This window comes from Pimephales promelas, chromosome 2 (assembly GCF_988280905.1).
Source record: "Pimephales promelas chromosome 2, fPimPro1.hap1.1, whole genome shotgun sequence".
In the NCBI taxonomy this organism is placed as follows: domain Eukaryota; kingdom Metazoa; phylum Chordata; class Actinopteri; order Cypriniformes; family Leuciscidae; genus Pimephales; species Pimephales promelas.
The window spans coordinates 17,567,190-17,594,458 of record NC_142770.1 but is presented as its reverse complement, the minus strand read 5'-3'; the positions used below and the strand labels follow the sequence as shown (position 1 = coordinate 17,594,458).

General features: G+C 37.6%; 2 protein-coding genes and 1 long non-coding RNA gene across 3 annotated transcripts in view; 2 read left to right on the top strand and 1 right to left on the bottom strand.

The window, feature by feature from the left end:
• pvalb7 (parvalbumin 7) overlaps nucleotides 1–1,469 on the top strand; it is a 41,207-nt gene extending 39,738 nt beyond the window's left edge. The window contains exons 4-5 of the mRNA XM_039695119.2: nucleotides 737–846; nucleotides 987–1,469. Of these exons, the coding sequence (XP_039551053.2) occupies nucleotides 737–846; nucleotides 987–1,012 (136 nt within the window). The 3' untranslated portion in view covers nucleotides 1,013–1,469. The remainder of the gene's footprint in view (nucleotides 1–736; nucleotides 847–986) is intronic.
• Nucleotides 1,470–2,352: 883 nt separating this feature from the next.
• Nucleotides 2,353–20,718, bottom strand: baiap2l2b (BAR/IMD domain containing adaptor protein 2 like 2b). Its single transcript, XM_039695122.2, has 14 exons — nucleotides 20,662–20,718; nucleotides 20,198–20,273; nucleotides 19,189–19,275; nucleotides 17,855–17,916; nucleotides 17,698–17,769; nucleotides 17,522–17,611; nucleotides 8,045–8,176; nucleotides 7,817–7,921; nucleotides 5,992–6,073; nucleotides 5,453–5,660; nucleotides 4,725–4,787; nucleotides 4,250–4,652; nucleotides 3,409–3,455; nucleotides 2,353–2,485 (listed from the first exon to the last, which is right to left on the bottom strand). The coding sequence occupies exons 1-14, from the start codon at nucleotides 20,716–20,718 to the stop codon at nucleotides 2,410–2,412; spliced, it is 1,560 nt and encodes a 519-aa protein (XP_039551056.2). The 3' UTR covers nucleotides 2,353–2,409.
• Nucleotides 9,198–12,164, top strand: LOC120495498 (uncharacterized). The gene is made up of 3 exons (XR_016145624.1): nucleotides 9,198–9,657; nucleotides 11,577–11,656; nucleotides 11,884–12,164. It is a non-coding gene; the product is annotated as an uncharacterized LOC120495498 (long non-coding RNA).
• Nucleotides 20,719–27,269: the final 6,551 nt, after the last annotated feature.

The following is a 27,269-nucleotide window of genomic DNA, read 5'->3' as shown; positions in this document are numbered from 1 at the left end:
CAACATTTACTCACCCGTAGGTTGTTCCAAACCTGTATGAGTTTTTTTTTTCTTCTGCCTAACACAAAAGAAGATATTTTATAGAATGTCAATAACCAAACAGTTGATGGACCCCATTGACTTCTATCGTGGTCATACTATGGAAGTCAATGGGATCCAATGTAGTTAATTTTTGGGTGAACTATCCCTTTAAGACAAGAATTCTACAGAGAGCCATCAGGGTAGACCTTTTTTGTTTGTTATACAACTACCAACCTGAATTTTTAAATGTTAACTAATATCTCATTAATTAAATTAGTTAAATTAATGAACAATTCATGATACAAATTAAAACAGGTTGGGTGGTAACCCAACTAACTGTAACTATAAACTTAACTATATTAGTGTCCACAACGCACAACATCTTTCTGTTTATTATAAGCTTTGTCGTCTGCCACTTTAAATGTTTGAGCTCGTTAAAGCAGGATGGATTCTGATTGGCTGTCAATGTTTTTATTGTTCATCAGCTGGGAAAAAATAATTCTGAAAGTGTTTTCAACGATATTGTAATTGTAGTGTGGACTTGCCTATTCTCATAGAATTAGATTATTACAACTTAATAGTTAACTTTATTGTTATAGTCATCATCTTTTATCATCTTAACTTGCACACTAGAACGGTATTTAAATCCAGTAACTGTAGTGTTCAAGCTGTTACCTGGGTTGCCAGATTGAGTTTTATCTCTTCTCTTGGCCAGGTTTGTGCTGAAGGGTTTTGCTGCAGATGGCAGAGATCTTACCGATCAGGAGACCAAAGCATTCCTCGCTGCTGCCGACAAGGATGGAGACGGCAAAATTGGCATAGATGGTGAGAGAACAAGCACTCTTAAAGGAACAGTACCTCTAAAAATTAGAAAACATTGTCTCACATACTTGAACATACAGGAACGTGTCAAGAATGATAAAAAAAAAAGAAGTCTAATCCACTCTCCTGCTATTTTCTTTCAGAATTTGAAGCTTTGGTGCACGAGTAAATCGTCAATATTTGGCAACCCTTTACACCTCTACTCTCCTGTGAATATCTACAGCCAATCATATTGTACGTCTCTACACATCCTGCCACGAGCTAGGAGCACAACCGCCTCCTTTTACCACATTTATTTATTTACCGTTTCTTTTTTTTATATACAATCTCTGTAGATTTTAGTTAGCCAACAACATCTCATAAAAACCTGGAGATTCCTGTACCGATTTTACCACTCATCTCTTCTTTTTTGTTCATTTTGGCACGTTTCTTTCTGTTTATGCCTCAAAATGCTCCTTTCTTCTCCTTATCTTGCTCCATCTGTCATCCCTTCCCTGTTTCGCTCCTCTCTTGTGATAGAGCCACTGAACAGGATGAATATATGAAGAGAAGGATTAGATGAAATGAGAGAAAAAAATATTGAAGAGAGTTAAAATAAAGCCATGCGTTGAGAAAAAAAAACAAAACACTGCGGTTATCATTTATTTCAATGACTCCAGTGCAGAGTGTATTACATTCCATCTGTCAATTCAATTAATTTAACTAAATTGCAGCCATGGAATTACAGATTTTATGTATGGGTCAAGGGTCATTAATTCTGCTAATTTATTATTATTATTATTATTATTATTTTAAATTAATCGCATTAAATTAACAGCCCTAAAATGACCAAAATCACTGAATATTAATGCTCACATTGAGAGGCACAATCCAACGCAAAAGTACACACAATAAATACATGATCTCTTTGTAATAAATAAATAATTGTGTTGAAAAACACCTAAAGACCTGAAATTTGTGCTAAACCTATTAAAAAAAAAACACTCTAAACGTAAACCGATTACAATACCTATAAAATGCACAACATTCAGACAGATGCACACATGAAAACAAACCTAGTGATCCATAAAGCATAACACAATCTGAAAGTTTTGTGAATTTAAAGGGGCCATATTCTTTTCCTCTCTCTCTATGGAACACTTTTACTAAGATTTGTTTGAAAAACAGTCAATTTAGTTTTTATGACCATTTTACCTTCTTTTACGTTTGTGTAAGTGTTGTTGATGTGTCGATCTAATATAAAACATTAACGTTTGGCCTTTTTGGAGGATGTTTTAATAGCATGTGTAATTCAATTTCTCCTGATAAAACCTCTTTAAATGATTTAGCTAACTCTATTTAGCTGAGAGAGTGTCGCTACACAATATACTGTATACTTATAGGTACAGCCATCAAATTAAATACTAAATTTACTTTAAAAAGAGCCTTTAAATTAATTAAAAAAAAAAATCATTCTCATTCTATAATATTAAAGTTGACTCAAATTGTATAATTATCAACAAATCAAGTTAGTACAGACTCTGAGCCAGTCAGAGTGCAGGTGCTGTTTTTTTTGTGACAGGTGTGTCAGTGAATCCGTGGTCCTGATCTGTCGTTGGTGACTGTGGGCCGGAGCTTCACGGTGGCAAAAGGATTTGATCCTCTAGAATAAAAGAAGAAGGAAAAAAGGTCATTACTTAATTGCCACTAAATTCCGAATTTAGCACATTTGCACCAAAATTTTCGTGATCGTAATGTAAAAATAATAATTGTGACTTAATTCATGGTGACTCATAGTTTTTTTTTTTTTAAATGTATAATATTTTTTGATTTTAATCAGTATTTTATAGGGCTGTCAAACGATTAATCGCGATTAATCGCATCCAAAATAAAAGTTTGTGTTTACATAATATATGTGGGTGCACTGTGTATAATTATTTTGTATATATAAATACACACACATGCATGTATATTTAAGAAAAAAAAATTATTTATAAATAAAATATTCATATTTACATATCATATAAATTAAATATAAATCTATATACAGTATATACATGAAAATATTTCTGAAATATATACAAGCATGTGTGTGTATATATATATATATATATATATATATATATATATATATATAAAATAATTATACACAGTGCACCCACATATATTATGTAAACACAAACTTTTATTTTGGATGCGATTAATTGCGATTAATCGTTTGACAGCCCTAGTATTTTACTGAAATACTCCCCTTATCTATATACTGCCCTACAAAGCAAAAAGGCAGTAACTGCAGTTTTGGTAAAGCATTAATTATTACAATTTTCATGACATTCAAGGCATCCTTTGTTATGTGACAAAACATCTTATCTTAAATGCGTGTCGTTTTAGAGAAAAATGGTAGTCGTTTGTACAGTAACTGCAAAAAGCCCTAGTAAAAGTAATTTTTCTCAGTTCTGCACTCTGCGTAGTTACTGCCTTTTTGCTTTGTAGGGCAGTATACATAATATAAATTTGCATTACTTGTCATGAAACTAATTTCACAAATTTTCTACTCTTCTGTTGAAAATGAAATGTGTGTAATACCTGGGGAAAAGAGGGTGCTCTGGTGGTTGTCCGTGAGTAGTTGGCCTCTGTGAACATGGAAAAGGGTTTACAATAGCACTCAAATTGACACAAAATATGACAGGGTGTAGTTTGCATTCTCTTGGTTCTTTTGTTCCGGACAGTAAAAAAAGAAAATGAGGGTGTGTTTACACTTGTCAGGCTTGGTTGGATTAAAACTAACTCTTGTGCTCTGTTAGTTCGGTTCATTTGAACAAGTGTGAACGCTGCCATCTGAACCCTGGTGCATCATCATCTTTTCAACGTCTCGGCCCGGGTGTTTGGTGGCGCCGTGGTTCAGATGGCAGCGTTCACTTTTATTCAAATGAACTGCAATAACACAACACAATAGTTTTAATAGAACCAAACTTGACCTGTGCGAAACACCCTAAAACATCAGCAACTTTAACCAAAAACAAGTCAATTGAGAGTTTCAACAAGAACCTGAATCTGAATGAATCGGCAAATAAAAAAATAATAATAATAACAGCACAGAAATAATAATAATAACAGAACATTCCATGAAAATTCAATTTGGTTTCCAATGCGTATGTTTCTGTTGTACGAACTGTTATCTAACATAAAATTAACTTAGCATGCAAAGAAGGTCGTTTTAAACGAATCAAATATTTCATGACATGAATTTAAAATTTTGGTGACATTTTGGCATTACATTAACCCTCTGGGGTCGGCTATCGCGCCGGCGCTACAAGCTCACTTTTTTCCTTATCAGTGCAAAAGAGACTCAAATTACTCTGATGATTTTGATCTTGCATATAAAAAAATCAGGAAAACTACAGTGTCAATTTCGCTTAACAATCACCTCTGCTGTTGATTCGGCCTTTCTCTCGGGGAGAGGAGAGTGCAGAGGGGCTGGAGCAGGAACCGCGAGTTCATTAATATTTTTGTGCTCTACTTTGCTCTCAAAATGAGACTCCGCCCTCCTGTCAGGGAGAGGGGATATTGGTCGAATGTCAGCCGATCCACGGCGGAGTGGTGCGGCTGGGGGCGGGATCTCATGGTAGGTTTTCTGGCTGGTCTTAACCTCGTTGTTAGACTCCGCCTTCTTTTCGGGGAGGGGAGAGTTTGAGCGTAGATCCGCCGACGCACGACGCAGAGGCACCGATGGGGACGGGCTGTCACTGTGGCTCTGGGTGTCCGAATGCTCTGATTGGTTGGTTGGATCCAGGAGGTTGTTCATGCTGTGGCTTCGGTGCGACGTACTACTGAAAACGTAAAAACGTTAATCTCAAATTTGTACGATTTATAAGTAGTTACAATTTAAACCTCGCGTTTACCTTGAGCCCAAAGGTACAAAGTCTTCAACGGATGCCACGTACGCAGCAGGAAACCAACCTTGACTAAAAGGAAACCAAGAAAAACAAGACTAAAGGCCATTGCACACTGAGTACGAAATTTTCTTATGCGTATTTTCGTGTTCGTCAGCCTAAAAATTCGTCACGCATAGAAACCTTGCACACTGAGTCAGTTGCGTATTTATTAAACGTTTGCGGGAAAAAACGCAAAAATACCAAATGGATTCGTCAAGCAGTGAGGATGATTTTTGCCCTTTCTCTTATTGAAAAGAGAAAAAAGAGAAAATATTACGTCCATCCAATCCAGAAATTGCGCCGAGACAGGAGAGTTCCACCTTATCAAGGAGTTGCGAATTTATCCTGAGCGATTCAAAATTTACCTCAGAATGTCAGTGGGACAGTTTGATGCTTTGCTAGCGATTCTGGAGCCACATATTAAAAACAAGACCACCAATTTCCGTGACCCAATCGATCCTGAACGGAGACTGGCTGTGTGTGAAAAACGCAGAAAATCGAACCCGATCCGAATAATTGTATGACGGACGAAAGTTTCGGAGGCGGTGTGCAAGCGTGACTGACATAACGTGAGGTCGAATTTTTTTTTTAACGTGCGAAAATTTCGGATGCGAATTTCAGACTCAGTGTGCAATGGCCTTAAGTAGTTTCCAGAGACTTGACTTAGCCATGATAATGGCGGTAGACGCTCTCACCGGAGGCTTGAGTCGTGGCGTCCGTACAGCCAACCGTTGCGTGGTTCTTGAATGAGCACGGTCAGCACGTCCCCACGGGAGAACGGCAGCAGGACCGGGTTGGATGAAGCGGGGTGGGACACGATGGCCCTCATGGAGCGCCCACCTCCCAACCCCAGAGACTCTCCTACAGAGCTGGAGCGGGAACGACTGGGGAGAGGAGACGGGGCTAGGAAGAGGTGTAGACAGAAGAACATTTAAACCGCTCATTGAGACCACAAGGATTTTAATAACTTGAAAAACACATTTTATTTGAACATACAGTAATTGGGGAGGTCCCCGGGATATTAAATATTAAATATTAACACAATTAAAATAATAAAATAATAAATCGGCTTCATTGCAGATTCGAACAAGTTCCATTTAAACAACACATTTCAATAGTTTCGCCAGTAGTGGGCACTTGTCCAACGTAAGCTAAGACGTGCAATAAGACGAAGGGAAGTGCATAAAAAAATTGGACTTAAATGTGGCTACAGTTCTAACATGAGTCTCCAGACCTCTAGAGGGCACTCTGCCCAGTGGCTCACGGCCCATTTCTTGGTCTCCAGTCTGCAGCAGAGAGCCCAGAGAACTCTTCAACTGCAACAAACATCAAGACAGACATCAATCTTGGTGTTGCCAGGCTTCTAAACAGCACTCAACAAGCGTGAAATAAGAGTAAAAATTGGTTTTGCAGAGTAAATGCAAAGTCATTTTCGGGACCCTTGATGGACCCACAACAAATATAATTTCTGCGTTCCCATTTGTTCCAAATGCCAAAAAAAAAACTTTAGGGTTTCTTTACCTTTATTATAACAGAATAGTGATAAATACTGTATATGTACATTATTTAAAGAAAAAAATATATATAAAAGTACTTGTTTGTTACGATAAAAACTGTGTAAATGTTCCATTAGTAAAGAAAATGACATATATTATATGCTACTATTAACAACCCCAAGTTTAATATATATATATATATATATATATATATATATATATATATATATATATATAGTATATAAAAAATAAATCTCCAAAAGGTGACAAATTTTTCTAATTCATTTTTAACCCCATCGATGTACATTAGGTAACACTTTATTTTAGTTACATTAGTTACATGTACTTACCATAGCAAAAACAGTTAATTATGCATAATTACATGCAACTAACCCATCAGCCAAATCCTAATCCTTCCCTAACCCTATAGTAACTAAATGTAGTTAATTAATATTACTCTACTTAAATATATAATTACACTCTAACAATGACACCTAAAAATAAAGTGTAACCCATTATTCCAAGTAAACACAATAGGCCTATTTATCTTTATAATCTCTTAATAGAATGAAAAAAACTCTATTTGTGTGCTGCAAACAGCATTTCATTACTTTATGCCTGGTTCAAATTACACGATTTTAGCCCGATTTTGGCACGATCCGTTTGACCTAGGGTGTCGTGGAGATTCGTAAACGACAACGGGCGTCGGGACGCAAGATTCGATCGTATCATCTCGTATAATGTGTCATACCTACGCCGCGTCTGCGATGCTTCACGACATCACAACAAAAAGACTAGCATGGTTAATTTTTTTAACGGTCATCCATGATAGTTCCGTCACATGTATGAGGTTGACCAATAGGAGCACAGAAGCTTTTCTGTATACAACTTTCAAAAATGGCGAAACGAAAGAGAGACGAACTAAAAGAAAAAATATATAAGAAAACAATATTTTACCTCAAGTTCTCTTCGGAGAATTGGCAGCCCATACTGTCCTCTTCGAGCAATCCAGGAACGTGTCCATTGTCGGGTTTTCTTTCTTTTTTGACTTTTTTTCTGAACACAGGATAGCCAATACAACACTCACCGCTTCATTCACTGTTTGTTTACGTTCGTTTCCGGAAGTCACTCGCTACTAGTTTCGCCTTCTCGATGACGGCACGCGACTACTGCTCAGGAAACAACGTGTAGTCTGACATGTGTCTTGTCCACGACACGACAAGATTTTAGGAGTCAAAATCGCGTAATCTGACACAGTGACTATCGTAACAGACAAACAAAATCGTGTAATCTGAACCAGTCATTAGTGTGTTCAGTTCAGTCTTAGAATGTTTCAGCTAGTCGGTAAGTGTGTCCCCGGCATTAAGTAATGCAAAAAACACAATTTCATGGCTTGTAAATTCACCCACAATGAACAGATGTGATAAAAAAGGTAAGTTTGGACTCTACGCCACACAAAGCTACCCATATGTTCCATTATGTGATTATGGAAATGTCTGTACTCGGCAGTTAGCTGAAAAGTGGGGGGATATGGAGTATTTACTCCTCATTCCCATCATTCACCTGAGCTTCTTGATCTGATGGAGTGGGCGTTCGAGGTCTGGAGCTTCTGCTCTCGCTGACTTTTTCTTTCCATCCATCTGCTCTCTGCTGGAGAGAGACTCCCGTCTGTCAACACATGGAGAAATGGTTGTGCAGTCATTGGGCTGATAAGCTTTGGAAGGAACTGGAAAGAGGGTCTGTATGACTGAGTGGACACCGCTAATGAACTCCAGAGGAAAGCAGCTGTACCTTGTTGATAAGGTATAGTAGTGACTGTGTAAGTCCGCAATGCTTTTCAGCCAGGAAACGATACCTCCTTTCCTCCTCTTTGAGGATTTCATGCTGGCTCTGCCTCAGGTACTGCATGTACTCGCTGCCCTCCTGCAAACACACAAATACAAGAACTGAGACACCTTCACTCACATTGCGGAAAAAGTTAAAGGGATACTTCACCTCTGGAAAGATGAATGTGTATTTAAAATGGATCATTTTTGTAGAAGAGAAAGATGAATGTGTATTTAAAATGGATCATTTTTGTAGAAGAAATGTGAAATTATTTTTGAATTTGGAGCTTTCTAGACTGAGAAAAGACAGAAAATGTATTTTTGGCTTATGTGGATGAAAGACAACAACTCCCAGAATCCACTTGCTTCACTGCCCTAGGAGGCCACGCCTACCGGTAACAGAAGGTAAACAACAGTTTTGGCTACTAATTGAATTGAATTCTTTATTGTCATTGTACAAGGTACAACGAAATTGGATGACATTCCTCGCAGTGCTTTAAAATGAATAGAATATAATAAATAAATAAAATTAAGTTAAAAAACATTCACTGTAATGAATTGCTGTAAAAAATACAGGAATATTTTACAGCAGCTGGCTGTTTTCTAATAATACAGCATTTTGCTGTAAACTGCAATGCATTCTGGGGCCGCGTGGCGGTTTGATTCAAAATACAGAATATTGCTGTAAATTTCAAATCGACACAGAGGCATTGTGATCTTCAACGGTCGTGTCGTCGACTTTCGGATAGCGGCAAGAGGAGTGATTCTGAACTGGTAAGTGACTTATTTCAGTTTCTTATTTTTCATGTTGTGTTACTCGTAGACTATGAAGGTAATGTTATATTCGCGGTTCATATTGGTTACAGAGGATCACGCATCCTCCGTACTGGGCACGAGGGAGACTTGCGCGGGGCTTCAGCAGCCCAGACGCCGTTAGTATTTCACACATTCCTCGGGATCTATGGGCTCCTATGTTAAGAAGAATTACGTGCTTTTCTGACAACAGTCGGTATTCACACGAGCTTCGTGTTGATCAGCACACTTCGCCGTGATTATTTTATGGTGTAAATCAAATCAAAATCAAGTAATCTGTTCAAATGGGTGCCGAAATGAAAAAAAAAAAAAAAAAAAAACAGATTATGAATGTTGCTGTGTCGTGACGTTATGTTCAATATTCCGGTGTGAAAATCCCTTATATTTCAGTACGAATATAAGCTATATATCCTATATATTTTAGCTATAACGTTAGCCTAAGTTACTCTCTGTGTGTAATTTGCTTATTTGTTTTCATACTTCCTTTGTTAATTTTATTTAAAAGAAAGAGTTCCTGCACTCTGAATACTAAAATATAGTTTACATTTAAAATGCTGAAACATAAAAATGGTATAGTAAATAATAAACTATTGTCACATGTGGTATTGTTTTAGGAGACACTTTGACAAGAGGACACTGGAAGGCCAAGTTGTGTGTGAGGAGAGCATTCAGTCCAGCTTTCTGTCTGGCCTTGCTACTGTTCACTGCAAATTATTACATATTCAATCAGGAGGAGCCAGCCTACACCTTGGAGTTCATTTAAAGGTAATTATTGCATTCTTAACAACCTCAGTACATTTTACACATGTACTCAATTTCTGCCTTTTGATATATTATCTATTGACTTAAAGGTGCCATCTGGGAAAAAAAATCAATTCATACACCATATTCCATACCAGATGGGGGCAGTATACCTCCAGAAAAATACCTCCGCGGCCGCGCGCACTCATGTCTTCAAACAACACGGGCGAGCGGGTCTCCCTCACGCATATTAATCAGTAAAACTAATAGTAAAAGGTTGGAGGACCGCAGTTTCACGTGGATCATTTGGAGATTTTCAGAGATTAGAGACTAAATGAACAACATCTCAATACTAAATTATAAAGGCCGTCTCATTGACAAGCCGGTGCATTTCGACGATATGGGAAAATTAAAGCCCAGGCATTTTTAGTTTATGGTATTCGTTTTGTTCATGTTACATTTTTATCATTAGTTTGAATTAATTTGACAGACAGCATTCCCTGATGTGGACCAAGCTAGCGCCTTTCAGAGCTGCCAACTCTCACAAATTCACCGTGAGACACACAACTTTTCACACACTCACGCCACATCCATTTTGTCATGCACAGAAAAGGACACAGAGACCGATCTCAGCTCTCAGATTCTGTTAATTTTATTACGCAATTCAAACAATAAATGCAGTTTTGGCGCTTGTAAATGTTAGACGACAGATTCCTAACGCACGTGAACCGATCATCTCTACTAGCTAATGGTAAACGAACACGAACACTGTTGAAAGATATGTTACAACTTACCAAAATGTATTCCTCATGCATAATATCGACCAATCATTTATTTAACTCATCCCTGAACTGAAATTTAGTAGCGGGCTGTATTTCCACACGACATCACGACATGACATGCAGGTTCAAGTACACACAAGCCGGCGCGACTTACTCGTGTTACTGCAGTTTGGCTGGTGGTAACGTTGCCCGCCCGCATACCGCCTCCCATGGCAGAAACTGCTATTACGACACCTGCCGGGCCGGGGCTAATAATTTAGCATGCTAATTTAGGTTATATCTCGGCAGCACTATAACTTGCCAGTTTTTTAATGACATCATTGCACTTATTTCTTCTCATTCTTTTGATGTGTGTAGCTCATTTTTTGGATATTTGTACCTCAATTATTCCATATGGCACCTTTAAAGGGATAGTTCACTTTGAAATTAATGTTTGATATGTTTTAGCTCACCTCAAGGGCATCCAAGATCTAGGTGTCTTTGTTTCCACAGTATATTCAATTTTGACATTTTTAGGTCGAACCATTCTTGTCTTCAGTCATATAATGGAGGTCTATGGTCACCACCTCAAAGAGCATGTAGAGAAGTCCAAATTAAACATGATTTAATGACTCGTAAATGTAAGTACACGTTATGGCCTAAGACAAACGGAAGCGATCTCTTGCGCGTATACGTCACTCGTCTCGTACGTCATTCGTTTTCTCACACAAACCGCTCGTTTCGTGTCTTAGGCCATCAATGTGTACTTACATTTACGAGTCATTAAATCATGTTTAATTTGGACTTCTCTGTGCATGCTCTTTGAGGTGGTGACCATAGACCTGCATTATATGACTGTCAGACAAGAACGGTTCGACTTCAAAATATCAAAATTGAAAATACTGTGGAAACAAAGACACCTACATCTTAGATGCCCTTGAGGTAAGATAAAACAAATCAAAAATTAATTTCAAAGTGAAATTTCCCTTTATTTAGTTAAATCAGATGTTTTAATTTGTGGACATAGGGTTAGGGTTGGGAGGTCTTTCTGGGAGGTCCTCATGACTGGAGTTGAGAAACACTGCTCTAACAGATTTAAAAATCATGATTACAAGCATGAAAAACTTAAAACCAATCCTAATTACATATTGTCTGTTTCCTGACCCTTTATGTGCTTTGTAGGAGAGGAACAAAGAAGAAAATGTTGCCACATGTTGCCACTCTTCGCTGCAAAGTGGTGTATTTAGTGGAATTTCTGAAACGTAAGTAGTATACACACACACACACACACACACACACACACACACAAACACACACACAAATATCTATTTTTCCTTTAATTGTAACCTTTTAATATTCTTTATCTGACTCTAACTGTATCTGTCATCCCTCTGTCTGTCTCTGACTGTATCATTATGTTTTGTAATATATCTAATGTAATGTCATTTTCAATATTTCTTGCCACTCTTTGCATCCTGTGATGGAACAGCATCTGGAGCTGAATTATTCTCCATTTTTGATCATACGTTTTTTGGACTCACTTGGGGCCTTGTTGTTTGGACATGTTTGTCTGGGAACGAAGAGGTGACAATTCATTCATGTCTGTTTTTTTTTTCAGAACCATTTTATTATGATCATGTTGGTCAACTTGTCGTTTTAAATGTCATTTGCGTATTTCTTCTTTGTGTGAAGGGCCCTGATGGCTTATTTGTTTTAAGTAATTAAAAAAAAGAATCATTTCATGTCCATTTGTAAAAATAAAATACAAAATACACTGTTTTATGCTTTTTTTCATGCATATTTTTAAAGTTATAAATTAAATAAATGTTGACCTGTTTTTATAGGATGTTGAATAGTTTGTTTGTTTTGTGAAGTAATAGGGGAATTAAGTTGCGTGTTATACAACACTTAATGAATTTAAAAACAATTGTTTAAAGCTTATGCAGTTGATAAATAATTAACATTTAAAATTCAGCTGGCGTTTTACATATTTCCCAGATATAGCGAATACAAAGATTCATGGAACTACTGTAAAAAATACAGTTATTTGCTGTAATCAGAGAATACAGTAAAAATCTGTAAATTAAATTACCCTGCTGCCAGTATTTTACTGTAAAATTTACAGGAAAATTTTTACAGTGTTGGATATAAATCAATATGGTATCCAACCATTCCAACCCCCTCCCCCCCCCCTCCCCACATACCCAACCACAGTCTCTAATGCATGCTTTAAAACAACGGAGTATGGATAGTAAACAGGTGCTTATAGTGCATACATTTCGACACTCAAAAGGGCTAGTCCCTAAGTCCTGGAGTGGTGGTGCCAGTTGTTACATATGGTATGTGAAGGTGACTGGTAGTGTTCATTGTCCGTATGACAGTAGGATAAAAACTGTTTTTTAAAAAACCAGCAAACAAATGTTTTTTTCGCTACTCTTCCTTCAAATTTTGTCCAATTTTTTCCAAACATGCACTCAAATGATCTTTGGACTGAGCCGCATAAAAGTACTGTTCCCAAGTTTTTTTATTAATTTTTCTTCAAAAGTTATGGTGTCGCAAAATGAACAAGGTTGACCCAGAGTTGGATCAGAAGCTGTAACTTGTGAACAGTTTGTCACAAAATCGTAAAATTGGTATCTATCGATTCCCTGCGTCCTGTTGAATCCGAGGATATGTATTTTACCAGGATTGGATGTACCAAGTCATAAGATACATTTAGCATTGAGCTAGCTTATCATGCTAATCTGGATAAAATGTCATGGAACTTTTTTGTGAATCATTCTCACACTGAACCCTCTCCCCTGCTGCTTTGAAATTCACAATGTCTGAGTGGCGCAATATGCTAAACCATGTCTCAAATACTAAACCATTCTGGTTGTGGGTTCGAGTCCCACGTGGGGCGACTTTAAAATTGTGTAATAAGTTTTCATTTCAATTCCTTCCTGCTCTGCACTGCTGTTGGTGCTTAAATGCTCACTGTGCTTCATTTACATGTGTATTGAATTTGTGCTGTTTTTGTTCTTGCGGCTCTGCACTGCTATTGGTGCTTAAATGTTTGCTGCTCTGCTGTGCTTAAAGTACTTGCTGTGCTTGAAGAACATTTACATGTACATTTAATTTCTGATGTTTCGTTCTTCGGGCTCCGCGCTGCTCTTGGTGCTTAAATGCTTGCTGCGCTGCTGTACTTGATGTGCTGGCTCTGTTTCGCGCATGGTCTGCTTGCTGCGCCTTGCTGGGCTTGGCCCCGTGTTGCTGCTTGCAGCTATATTTATTATTATTATTATTCCGCAAATGGGAGTCTATGGCAGCCCTATGAACCGTAAGTAGGAAAATGATGAAATTTGGCACACTTGTAGTGATGGTAATTATTAGTAATTGGTACAATTTTTGACCCTCTAGGACCAACTCTATAGCGCCACCACCAGTTCAAAAATTCAACATTGAAATGGTTATAACTTTTGAACCCTTTGCTCTAGAGACATGAAACTTAGTACACCTGATTCCTCTCATCATGCTGATCACAACCAATACTGTACATTAAAACTCCACCCATTACAGTAGTGGCCATTTTGAAATGTACAGTATTCAGTTTTTTTGCTACTCCTTCAAATTTTGTCCAATTTTGTCCAAAATGTGCTCAAATGATCTTCGGACTGAGCCGCACAGAAATGACTGAACAGATTTTTTTTATTTGTCTTTTTTCAAAAGTTATGATGTCACAAACTTAACGAGGTCCACCCAAAATTGGCTAAGAGGCTGTATCTCGGCTGAAGTTTGATCAATCGAAACGAAAATTGGTACGCTTCATCGGAAGCATGTTTTGAGGTTCCATGCCAAAGTTGAGAATAGCGCCACCTACGGGTCATGAGATATGAAAAATTGCTATTTTGGCCAATAACCTTTGAACACTTTGTCAGAAAATCATAATTGTGGTATCTATGGATTCCTTGCGTCATGCCGAATCCGTGCAAATCGATTTTTTTTCCATGATGGGATGTACCCTGTGGTCGCCATTTTGAATGTTGTCATAATTTGCAATATCTTTTAAACTATTTGAAATTTCTTCACCAAATTTGGTATGGATTACCATTAGCATGGCCCGGAAGTACCTGAGAAGTTTGGTCACAGCGCCACCTATTGTTCCAGAGATATCATTGTTTTTTGAAAAAACACTTATAACTTTTGTTAACATTGCTTGAAATTTGATTTTTATATGTCAAAATATTCCTTGGGTTATGCCGATTTCAACGATATCTCATATGTTACTTTTGAACAATGTGACTGGCCGCCATATTGGAGCGAATGTGATACAGTTTTTTCGCTACTCCTCCTTCAAATTTTGTCTAATTTTCTCCAAACATGCACTCAAATGATCTTCGGACCGAGCTGCATAAAAGTACTGTTCCCGAGTTTTTTTATTCATCTTTCTTCAAAAGTTATGGTGTCGCAAAATGAACAAGGTTGACCCAGAGTTGGATCAGAAGCTGTAACTTGTGAACAGTTTGTCACAAAATCATAAAATTGGTATATGTCGATTCACTGTGTCCTGTCGAATCCGAGGATATGTATTTTGCCAGGATTGGATGTACCAAGTCATAAGATACATTATCATTGAGCTAGCTTAGCATGTTAATCTGGATAAAATGTCATGGAACTTTTTTGTGAATCATTCTCACACTGAACCCTCTCCCCTGCTGCTTGAAATTCACAACCTCTGAGTGGCGCAATATGCTAAGCTATGTATCTCAAATCCTGAACCACGCTGGTTGTGGGTTTGAGTCCCATGTAGGGTGACTTTAAAATTGTGTATTAAGTTTTCATTTCAATTCCTTACTGCTCTGCACTGCTGTTGGTGCTTAAATGCTCACTGTGCTTCATTTACATGTGTATTCAATTTGTGCTGTTTTTGTTCTAGCGGCTCTGCACTGCTATTGGTGCTTAAATGCTTGCTGCTCTGCTGTGCTTACAGTACTTGCTGTACTTGATGTGCTTGAAGTACATTTACATGTACATTTAATTTCTGATGTTCTGTTCTTCGGGCTCCGCACTGCTCTTGGTGCTTAAATGCTTGCTGTGCTGCTGTACTTGATGTGCTGGCTGTGCGCCATGCTTGGACTACTTGCGGTGCCTTGCAGGGCTTGGCCCCGTATTGCTGCTTGCAGCTATATTTTTGTATCTGTATTTAGTTCTCTCTGTTTCAGTCTGTGCTTGTCGGTTCTTGTGTGTGTAATCTTCTGCCAGTCTTCCTTGTACCTGTTTGGAGTTTTTGAGTAAATGTTTTATATTGGAGCTTTGCGTCAGGCTCAGCCTGTCTTCATTCCACACAACACCGTGACAATAATCACTCTCTCTCTCTCTCTCTCTCTCTCACACACACACACCAACACACTTTCTCACACATACGCACATGTACACACTCGCACACACACACATACTTTCAAACAAACACACACACTTGCATGTTAAATGGTTTTCTAAAGTATTCAATTTACTCACTGCATATTTGATTAATTCAGATAATAATAACTATAATAATAATAGTTATTAATAATAATCTCAATAATTAATAATAATAACCAATACACTATAAAGAAAATGACAAAATATAAAGTTAAGCCACTTCATAAGACTACACAATTTAGTGAATATTTAATTTACTGTAAATGTATTGCATTATGCCTTTATGGGGTTTCTTCTTGTCTTCAAGGAAAAAGCCGGCGACCCGACATGTAAAGTTGATTCTGATTGGTCCTCTTCTATGCATTCGAAGTGCTGATTGGCTCATGCAGATAGAACCTTATAGAGCCAAGTTAGAGTTCGACTTTGTAGATAGAACCTTTTTGTTTTTTCAATAAAAAGTCCCACAATTACTTAAAAAAAACACATCACATAACGTAAATAAGTTGTCACAGAATAAGAATATGTGAATAACTCAATTTTGGGGGCCGACATGTTAACTGCCCACTATTGGAATCAGTTGAGATTGTGAAGAGTTTGTTACAACATTAAGTTGTTAGCTTAGCAACATGCTAATGTCAGATTCTTCTGGACACAACTGAGATTTAGGGTACGTTTACACGATAACGATAAGCAAACAACTGAAACTTTTTTCTTTGTACAGATGACAACGTTATCAAAACAATCCCAGTTCACATGGATCCGTGAAAACTATTAATGACGCTGTATTATTTATGCCAGACAACCCAGATAGCAAACTGACATTGAATCAACGTGGAAATATGACATCGAAACAACGTTGATCTGACATTGTTTTGCTCATCGAATTAACGTTGAACCAACGTCAGATGCGTCATTCTTTCAAAACTAACGGAAAATCAACTTGAAATCAACGCGTTGTTTCAACGTTATGAAAGCAAACCAATTTTCGATTTTCATTTAGCTTTGAAGAATGCCGCGTCTGACGTTGGTTCAACGTTAATTCGATGAGCAAATCAACGTTGTTTCAATGTCATGAGAGACGTCGTTTCCACGTTGATTCAATGTCAGTTTGCTGTCTGGGAAGCAGCTGGAGAAGCAGTTTCTTTGTAAAGACAGACTACTGCGCCTGACGTTTTCACAGATTTGCGTTGTTATAGTTATGGAAGTTATAAGGTGTCATTTTCAAAAACGTGCACTTTGAAACCTTTTTTAAAATGTAAGCATTTTCAGGCCACAAAAAACACTGTTGTCGCGTAAATGAACGGCCAAAACGCACAAAAAGTTTAATTTCACTCTGTGCATATATATCTATGGACTCGGCGCAGTAATATCATCACTCCGGAGAGGTAGAGGACTTTTTCTTACAAGTGATGATATTACTGCGCCGAGTCGAACTGGACCCAAGCACTTGCTGTGGTATTCTGAGTCGGCGCCATACATTATAGCTATCCACTTTACACGCTTAAAAAAGTGCAACGTTTTATTTTGTGTCACCATTCTTGGTTGAGTTACACTACTCGTGTAACTGTATTTAAATAGGGAAAACGTGGATGTGTTTGGTCGCTTCTCTGCTTGGATCCTAATGAATGAACTGAGCTAAGCTAAGTGCTATCAAAGTGTCTCGCGCGCCAGAGTGATTGACGAGAGAGGTTTGAAAAAACAGTGGAGTATCCCTTTAAAATAATTACCAGTGAGTCTCTGAATGCACCCCGTCTCAGCTGTCGCTCCAGAGCTGCAGCCTGATTCCTCACCTCCAATTCATACACTCTACGACTGCCCTACACACACACACACACACACACAATACCACAACACGTCAGCTCAAATATATACACACACATCTCAATAGATGGTTCAGACTCACTTCAATGTATTCTTCATCCAGTTTCACATTCTTGTGCATGGCCTGCAGAACCTCCACATGGAACCAGCGGAACTGGACCAAGACCAGCAAACACACAGTAAAGATTGAGACGGTTTCTGAATCCAATCAGACAGAAAGACTTGAATTTTGAACTTACCAGTCCCTCGACTTCAGCCGTCAGCTTCCGCTGGGTCTCTGATATCTGAATCAACACGTCACCTGGGAAACAAACAAATACATTCATTCAATAATTCATTAAGAATAAATATTTGATAAGTGCAGAAATGGAAGAGTAGGTTTTTGTGAAAGATGTTAATATCATACAGTATCATTGAACGGAGACTGTTGTGTTTGTTCACTGTTGTAAGAGTCGTAACAAACCAAGAGACTAAAACTAGTAATTTTCCACTGAATTTGATTATCATTAAAATCCTGTCATCATTTACCCACCCTAATGTTGTCTTTCTGCAGCAAAATACAAAAGAAGATATTTGGAAGAATGTTTTAACTGTTTTTGCCCATAAAATGAAAGTCAATGGGGTCCAAAAATGTTGTTTTGGACCCCATTGACTTTCAATGAATGGACAAAAAATAAATAAATAAAAAAAACACTAAAATATTGCTAAAAATTTCTAAATATTTGTCAAAATGTCATATTTTGTGTACCTCAGAATAAAAAATAATAATGATATGACTGCGAGTAAAGGATTTTAATGACTTTATTAAAGAAATGTATTAAATATTACAGTGATTCAATTTAACTGGTAATAATTCTTGTAAGTTAATTAATGATTGATTCTTATATTATGATTCTTGGTTAATTATAATTATGATTTATTATAATTACAAATATGTATAATTATACCTAATTATATTAGTTCCAACATTTATCATGTAGCTTGTCCAAAAAACATGATATTTTTGGTCTTTTTTTTATTAACATGTGCATTGTAATGATGAGTGTAACGTGCTGAGGTGAATCAATGAATTTGAAGGGGTGAAAGAATGAGACCATGCATCAATAATTTATGTCTCAATGCTCACATGGACACCTGATCTCGAACACACACACACACACACACACGCGCACACATTCGCCCTCACACCTGTCTTTTCCTGTCACATGCAGGTTTATACACCTGTAGTAATTTTGAAAGATATTTACTCTATATTTATTTTATTACTGCTGTTCCATCTTTAAGCGCCTACATGTTTTGTTCTGATGCTCATCATGCCATGGCGCTCTGTGTGTACGAAGAATGAAAACTCATTACATGGGCGGTGAGCCGAGGGTTTCGCTGAGCCAAATCTTGTGTTTTATGACAGAGGAGAGGAAGCATCTGCCACTGGACACCATTTGCTGAAACATCTATTGTCTGAAGGACAAACAAGCTCTGATACAGCCAGAAAGTACAGATAGAAACTCTATGGACATCTTGCTGCACAATCTGCCCAACTGGCATTGATTTAGAGACACATCTTGAGTCTTACCAAGTGATCTGGATGACAATGTGTTGAGAGCTTGCTCGCCCATCTTCTCAAGAGCGCTGAAGTAGGCCTCGCTTGTCAGAGTTAAAGCTTCAATACACGCACATACACAAAAGTATAGTAAATTTAGACAGTTTTTTCAGCATTCCCTGATGATAATAACAACAAAAACCAGACTATGGTGGTTTGCTGGTTTTCCAGCCTGGTCAAGTTGTTTTTTGTCTGGTCTTTAGGCTTCATAACTAATAAAGTGTCCTCTAAAACCATAAAAACAGACCAGACAAACTAAGCACCCTAACCAGACTGGGAGACTAGCTAACCACTATACCGCAGGCTGGTTTAAACAGGGTTTTAAGCAGGGTTGCCATTTTATTACATGTCTTTCAAAGTATTTTAAAACACAATATTTAACCAAACGAAAAGCAAAGCAAAACAAAACAACCTAAAAGAAAACAAACAAAAAAAATCACAAAAAAATAAACAAAACAACCCAAAAGAAAACAAGTAAAACCCCCCCCAAATAAAAACAAAACAACCCAAAAGAAAACAAAAAAAAACTCACAAAAAAGAAACAAAAAACAAAAGAAAACAAAACAAAAAACCCACACAAAAAAACTAAACAAAAAAGAAACAAAAGAAAACAAAAAAACCCCAAAAAACCCAAAAGAAAACAAAAAACCCACAAAAAAAAAACAAAAAAAGAAACAAAAGAAAACAAAAAATCCCACAAAAAAACAAAACAACCGAAAAGAACACAAAAAACCCACAAAAAAAAAAAATAATAATAAAATAAACAAAAGAAAACAAAAAAAGCCCACAAAAAACAACCCAAAATAAGAAACAAAAGAATACAAAAAACCCACAAAAAAAAGAAAAAAAGAAAGAAAAAAAGCCCAAAAGAAAACAGAAAGAACCCATAACAAAACACAAATCAAAACATTAATACCTTCAATAAAAATGTCAATACACTTTCAGGAGTCTATTTGAAAACACACACAAACAATATGCTCACCTTGCAAAGCGTTGATGTAGCTGTTCCCTAAAGTAACCAGCTTTTGCAAGCCGGGATTAAACTGATCCATGAGGTTCTGAATAACCCAAACAACACCATCATACTGTCAATATCCATGCTGAGGTATTATTAAATATGAGTAAGTACAAAGCTAATTATTATCTCGAACAGCATCAATGACCAGCTGTCTGTACAGTTTCCTGCCTAATACACGGCTAATAAATAAACATTAAATATTGATTTTATAATGTGATAAAAGACTCGAGTGATTCGAGAGACCTGACACTGACCTGAGAAAATTATTGATTAAACATTTTAGTGCTTTTCATTTACAAAATATCGACCACAGAACGTCACGACTGACCAATCACAATCAAGTATTCCAGAGAGCCGTTTAATAATGTTAATAATTAATGAGCATTCTCATTTGATCCCAGCTTAAATGAGAGAAACTTAAGACTCACATTATAAACACTCAAAGTTGATCTATGCAGAAGGTCACTGTTCGCACCAGACATCATGTTTCTGTTGGAAAATACACACGTAACACTATGCAAAGCAACAATGAACATGACCAATCAACTCCAGAGGAGAATATCGAAAACATTGACAGAGAAACACACAAGAGACGGCTTTACGTACCTGTGACGGTGAAAGTTTTCACGCTGTAGTTATTGTGTGTGTGATGACACTCTCCTTATGTCTGTAATGGCTTTTTTCAGGTCGTTGTTAATGGCTATTAGGGCGAGAGAGGGCGAGTAAGAGAGAGAGAGAGAGAAGTCCACATCTGATACGGCCTGAAGTTTTGAATTATTTACCTGTCCCATGACAGAACATGGAGATGGGCGGGCAGGAGATACACACTTTAACTGAGAGAACAGCTGTAGAAGTGACACTTCATCTGCTTGAGCCAGAAGCAGGTAAAACAGCTTCAACAACATATGTGCAATAATTATTGCTGGTTTCCTGAAACTATACAACTAAAAGCTTTTACAGGCTCTTGTTGAATAAAAGTACATGCTACTCCACAACTTATTTGGGTTTTTTTTAAGGGTACCCCTGTCGTTTTTTTCGGGCGTTTATGCCATTATAAATATCTCAATATCTCAGCTCTGGAAGAGTATACAGCCTCCATTTTTGCACTCAGGTCTAAGTCTCATGGCCCTCTATCAGAATCCAGAGTTTCAAGAAGATCAGAGAAACTCAAAATTTTGACCCAAAAACAAAAACAACAAAAAAAAACGACAGGGTCCTACAGGGTTCTACAGCCTCAATTTCTGCACTCAGGTCTAAGTCTCATGGGCCTCTATCAAAATCCAGAGTTTCAAGAAGATCAGAGAAACTAAAAATTTTGACACCCCCCTAAAAAAACGACAGGGGTACCCCTGTCATTTTTTTTCGGGGCGTTTATGCCATTTAAAAATATCTCAATATCTCAGCTCTGGAAGGGTCTAGAGCCTCCATTTTTGCACTCAGGTCTAACACCTCTGCTTTAACGACCTATTGGTTATCCATTAAACCGAGAAAAATTGAATTTTGGGTTATTTACAATCACTGAGAAATGTTCTATTATTTAAAATGCAAAAAACATTTATTATTTTCAAGCTGAAAAGGATTCATTTGCCTTGATCCACGCAGAAGAAAACGTCTAAATGTCACGTTTTTGATGAAGCAGCCTAATGAGCAAAATGTCTATTTTTCCGGCGTCCCCAAGCTCCTCGTTTAAGCAAAAGGTACGCTAAAACAACATATTACATCGACGTTAAACCACGTTAACCGTGTTAACCATAACATTTTAAATACTCTACCTAGTTCTGATGCTTAGCAACGGGAAGAAACTCCTTTAACTTCAGTGCCCAAACCGGTATCACGACAAGACATGAAATAATCATGTTGGTCCACTTTGAAAAAACGTGTTGTCACAGTTTGACTGATAGTGATAGTTTAAACCCTGCTGAAAAAAAACAAACAAACAAAAAAAACAATAGAAACCATAACAGAATTCCTAATGGTTTTAATGGTTATAAAGTGAAATGTAATGATTTTAATGGAAACTTTAATGGTCCTAGTAGGTCTCTATTGGTAATTTGCTTTCTTCTATTGGTGGCATGTTTTGTCTTTTTTTTTGGTTTTAATTGAAACTGTGATGGTCCTAGTAAGTCTCTATTGGTAATTTGCTTTCTTCAATCGGTGGTATATGTTTTCTATTGGATACCATTAAGGACCAGTAGAACACCTTTGAAAATTGTAGGTTACATGTTGGTATCTACTGGACACCATTATGAACCAATAGGACTCCAATAAATTTAGTGTTTCCTTTGATTTGATAATAATGATTAAATGTAGGCTACACATGATTAATAGGCTAGATACAGTTTTTAAAAACTGGTAATAGCCATTGGTCAAAACATTGGTCCCATGTGATTTCAGGTTTAACAGCTCTTGTCGGGAGTGATCAGGTCAAACCCTGACCCACACATATTGTCCTAACCATTAAATATATTCAAATCATGACCAATACAAATTTGTAATGGAAACCATTAAATATATACAAATCATGACCAATACATGTTTGTAATGGAAACCATACAAACGAATCAGAACCAATACAAACTGCAATTGAAACCATTAAATATATCATTACCAATACAAATTTGTAATGGAAACCTATACATCCTAATAGAATATGGCCCAAAACACACTACATAATGGACACCATTTTGTAATGGTTTTAATGGTTAATGGCTGATTATTTGTAATGGTTTTGTAGTGGAAACCATTACCATTTCTGTAATGGTTTTTATTGTTTTTTTTTCAGCAGGGAACTCAAAATCATAAATAGGGCTATACTGCCCTCTTGTGTCATTATATTTCTAGATTTATTTTTACAACAAATAAAACCAAACCCGCAATAAAACCCCATCCAATACACCTTTGAACACAGCAGACTCAGTGGCTCAGTTGATAAAACGTTGGGCTTTAATCAAGAAGACTTGAGTTCAAATCCTTTTCTTGCTTACGTTAAAATTGTTGTGATTATATCAAACAAAGTGGCCAAAACAACATTTCTCCAAACCGTTATCACGACAAGACGTGAAATAATCACGTTGGTCCACTTTGGAAATGTGTAGATGTCACGGTTTAACCCCCTCAAACGTGAAACTTAACTTAAACTTACCATAATGACCTATTGGTTTTCATTAAACCGAGAAAAATGAGATTTTGTTTTATTGATGATCACTGAGAAATGGTCTATTATTTAAAATGCAAAAAACATTTATTATTTTCAAGGTGAAAACGATTCGTTTGCCTCGATCCACGCCGAAAAGAAAAAAAAAAACGTCTAAATGTCACGTTTTTTATGAAGCAGCCTAAATGGACCACTTTGGAAAACGTGTAGATGTCACAGTTTAACTGATAGTGATAGTTTAAACTCAAAACCATAAATAGGGCTATACTGCCCTCTTTGTGTCAAATTATATTTCTAGATTTATTTTTCCAACAAATAAAACCAAACCCACAAAAAACCTATCCAAAACACTCTTGAACTCAACAGACTCAGTGGCTCAGTTGATAAAGCATTGGGCTTTAATCAAGAAGACTTGAGTTCAAATCAAATCCCATTCTTGCTTACGTTAAATTGTTGTGAAATCAAACAAAGTGGCAAAGACAACATTTCTCCAACCCGATATCACGACAAGACGTGAAATAATCACGTTGGTCCACTTTGGAAAACGTGTAGATGTCACGGTTTAACCCCCTCAAATGTGAAACTTACACTTAAACTGAAACTGAAACTTACCATAATGACCTATTGGTTTTCATTAAACCGAGAAAAATGGAATTTTGTTTTATTGACGATTACTGAGAAATGGTCTATTATATAAAATGCAAAAAACATTTATTATTTGCAAGGTGAAAAGGATTCATTTGCCTTGAATCACGCCGAAAAACACGTCTAAATGTCACGTTCCCTTTCGTAGTCACTTCGAGTTACGTCAGAAGTGACGGAGATTGGGGGTTTCGCATAGAAAGCCAATCCTCTTCGAGTATTTAAAAACGAGCCAATGGCATGAAAATGCCTTGGGGCTGCGGAATTTGCATAGCGTAACTCCGCCTCACCTTGTGGGTATAAAAGGAGGAAGTGAACGCAACCGCAGTATGTTTTCGCTTCGGAGCCAAGAGACTTCTTCACTCCTAAAGCCATTCTCACTGATTCAAGACTCTTCGAGACGAGCGTCCTCTTCAGTGTTGGTGTGATGGCGGTACCCAGCGAGATTCTGCATCGCCTGCGATCTGAGCAGTGGTCTGCCAGATTTTGCGCTTCTCACTGGTCGCCTCAGCGCTGAAAGAGTGAATTTCCTCCTCTCATTGAAAGAGCTGCACGTGGCACGTCTTTTTAAAGATGGTTCGCCCGTGGACTTCCGGTTTGCCAATGTGAGGTGTAGACGTGTCTCGGCAGAGCTCCCGACAATCTTTGATAAAGTACACTTTAATAGTGCAATTTAGGCAGTCTTAATTGTTCTTAACTGGTGTTTACGACAATCGCACTGATACAGCAAGATGAGTAAGAACAAAGCGGCAGCAAATGCCCCACCAACAACGAGAACCAGCTTAGCTAGCAAGTTAGCTACGATGGCTAGCGCAGGGAAAACTGAAGAAGATCTTTCAGATAATGATGAGCCAGCTAGTAACGGAGCTAACAAAGCAACGAGCTTCGATAAAAGAAGACATTTCAGCTCTGATCCAAGAGTCAATGACGCCGCTTCAGGCATCGGTGAATGCTTTAACGGAGACTTTGGCAAGTTTCCAGTCCCGCTTGTGTGCTACAGAGACACCCGCGGGCGATAACTTCGCTGCGCTGACTGCGGCCGAAACAACTATACAAGCTTTGAAAAAGCAAAACGCGACACTTCTGGAGCGAGTTGACGACTTGGAAAACCGATCGCGGAGAACAAATCTTAGGATCTGAAACGTTCCAGAGAACAGCGAGAAAGGCCAATCCACACTCCAGTTCGTGTCCGGGATGTTAATGGAAGTTTTTGAAAAACCTCCTGAATTGGAACGAGCACATCAATCTTTGGGGCCAAAACCACAGAAAGGTCAGCATCCTCGCCCACTGATTGTGTGTTTTCACAGATTCCAGGAGAAAGAAAAAGCGCTAAGATGGGCCAGACAACATGAAGCAAAGTATAAAGACTCTATTTTGAGGATCTATCCTGACATCTCTGCCGATCTCGTCAGAAAACGCGCCGCTTTTAAAAATGTCAAACAGTTGCTGTATCAGAAGGATGTACGGTTCCAATTGCTCCATCCAGAACGACTACGAGTTCATTTTGGAGACGAAACACTGCTTTTCAATACACCCGATGAAGCCCAGCAGTTCTACGATCAGCGGATTGCCAGACGTGAATAAACCTTGATATTACGGCAACAATTTTGCAAATTACAGAAAAGGCATGACTAGGTTGGTTTGTTTTCCTCTTAGCTGACACTTACAATATAGCCTACCCTTTTTTTTTTATTATTAATTTAGTAGGCCTAAGCCATGGACCCTACATTTGGTCTGCTCTAGCTCTATTAGCCTAACGTCACAACAGGTTATTCAGTAATAGTAATGTTGAAACAACTTTGGCGTTGTACTATTTTTTTTTTTTTGTATATACAGTTAGCCTACCTTTACAACTATTGATTTATTTTATTATTATTATTTTCACTTTAAAGAAAGGGGAAAGGGGGAAAAAAAGAAAAAAAAGAGAAAGGAAGAGAAAAGAAGGAAAAAAGGGGAAAAAAACTTATTAATGCAGCACTGTGTCGGGTAATAGGGACTTTAAGCAACAGCCTCTGGTGGAACGGCAACGGCATTCTGGCGTTCTATTGCGCATGCGCGACATTAACTGCTACTTCTTGACGTTCTACTGTAACCGTCTACTACGGGAGAACAGCTGATTTGCCGTAGTCGTTACTACGTGACAGATTAAGACAGTTAATGTTATGTTTTAGGTTATGTGGCATTGAAATCGTTTCTGTATATCATTAAGTGCTAAAATCAACCCTTCTCTTTCTTTTTAAAACCCCTTTCTTTTTGTATTTTGTCTGATGATTAAATGATTCCCTATGCCGTCCTCTTTACTGTTGCTTAGTGATTTTTGCGTCTTTTTAACTACGGCAGTTAACTGTTTATTTCCGGCTGCCGTCGCCGTTCTATCAGCAGCTGTTGCTTAAAGTCCCTAATTGGCACCAACGCGGCGGCAAGAAAAAATGTCAAAATAAAAGTCTCTTAAAGAGTGATATAAAAATCGGCATATTTAGCAAAAAAACAGTAACAAATAAATCAGTAATAAAATAAGGATTTTTGTGAAACAACAACAATACATTCAACTTGAATTGTACTTATTATAACTCGTTACATTAGCAAGGTAAAAGCCATGGCTCAAGCGGTTAGAAAGGAGTTTGCTGCTTTTAACCCAAAAATGACTTTCCCTCAGCAAAACGAACCTCTTGGGTACAGTAACTATGGACAAGGCGCTCGTGGTCCTGGTCTTGGAAACTATGACCAAAGAAACCGTGAGTTCGAAGGTTCCAATGGCCGGGGTAATAAATACTTCGAAGGAAAAGCCCGCTCAGGCTCTGGTGACAGACCTGATAAATCTGAAATGTTGCATTTTCTTGAGAACAAAGGAGTAAAAATCAATCTGAGCAAAGGGAACATCCAGGATGCATGTGTAAGTGAATTCTAGATTATTTGTTAGCTTTTAAAAAGCAATTCCAAGAGGGTCCTCGCACCATCTATGCTCTGTGCTAATCCCTAAATTCTCATCTTTTTTTTTTTTTGACTGTATGCCAGTATAAATATCTAAAAAATCTTATAAAAATGACCTGAGAAGATATTGCACTGCATAAAATATTATTTTCCCCTATCTTCAGAAATGACTTAATAGTTTCTCCTGCAGGCTGATATCATAGTAAACACTATATCGGAGGACTTGGACCTCAGTAAAGGTGCCGTCTCCAAAGCACTCCTTCAGACTGCTGGCCATCAGCTCCAGTCAGAAATCCACAGAGCTGCTCA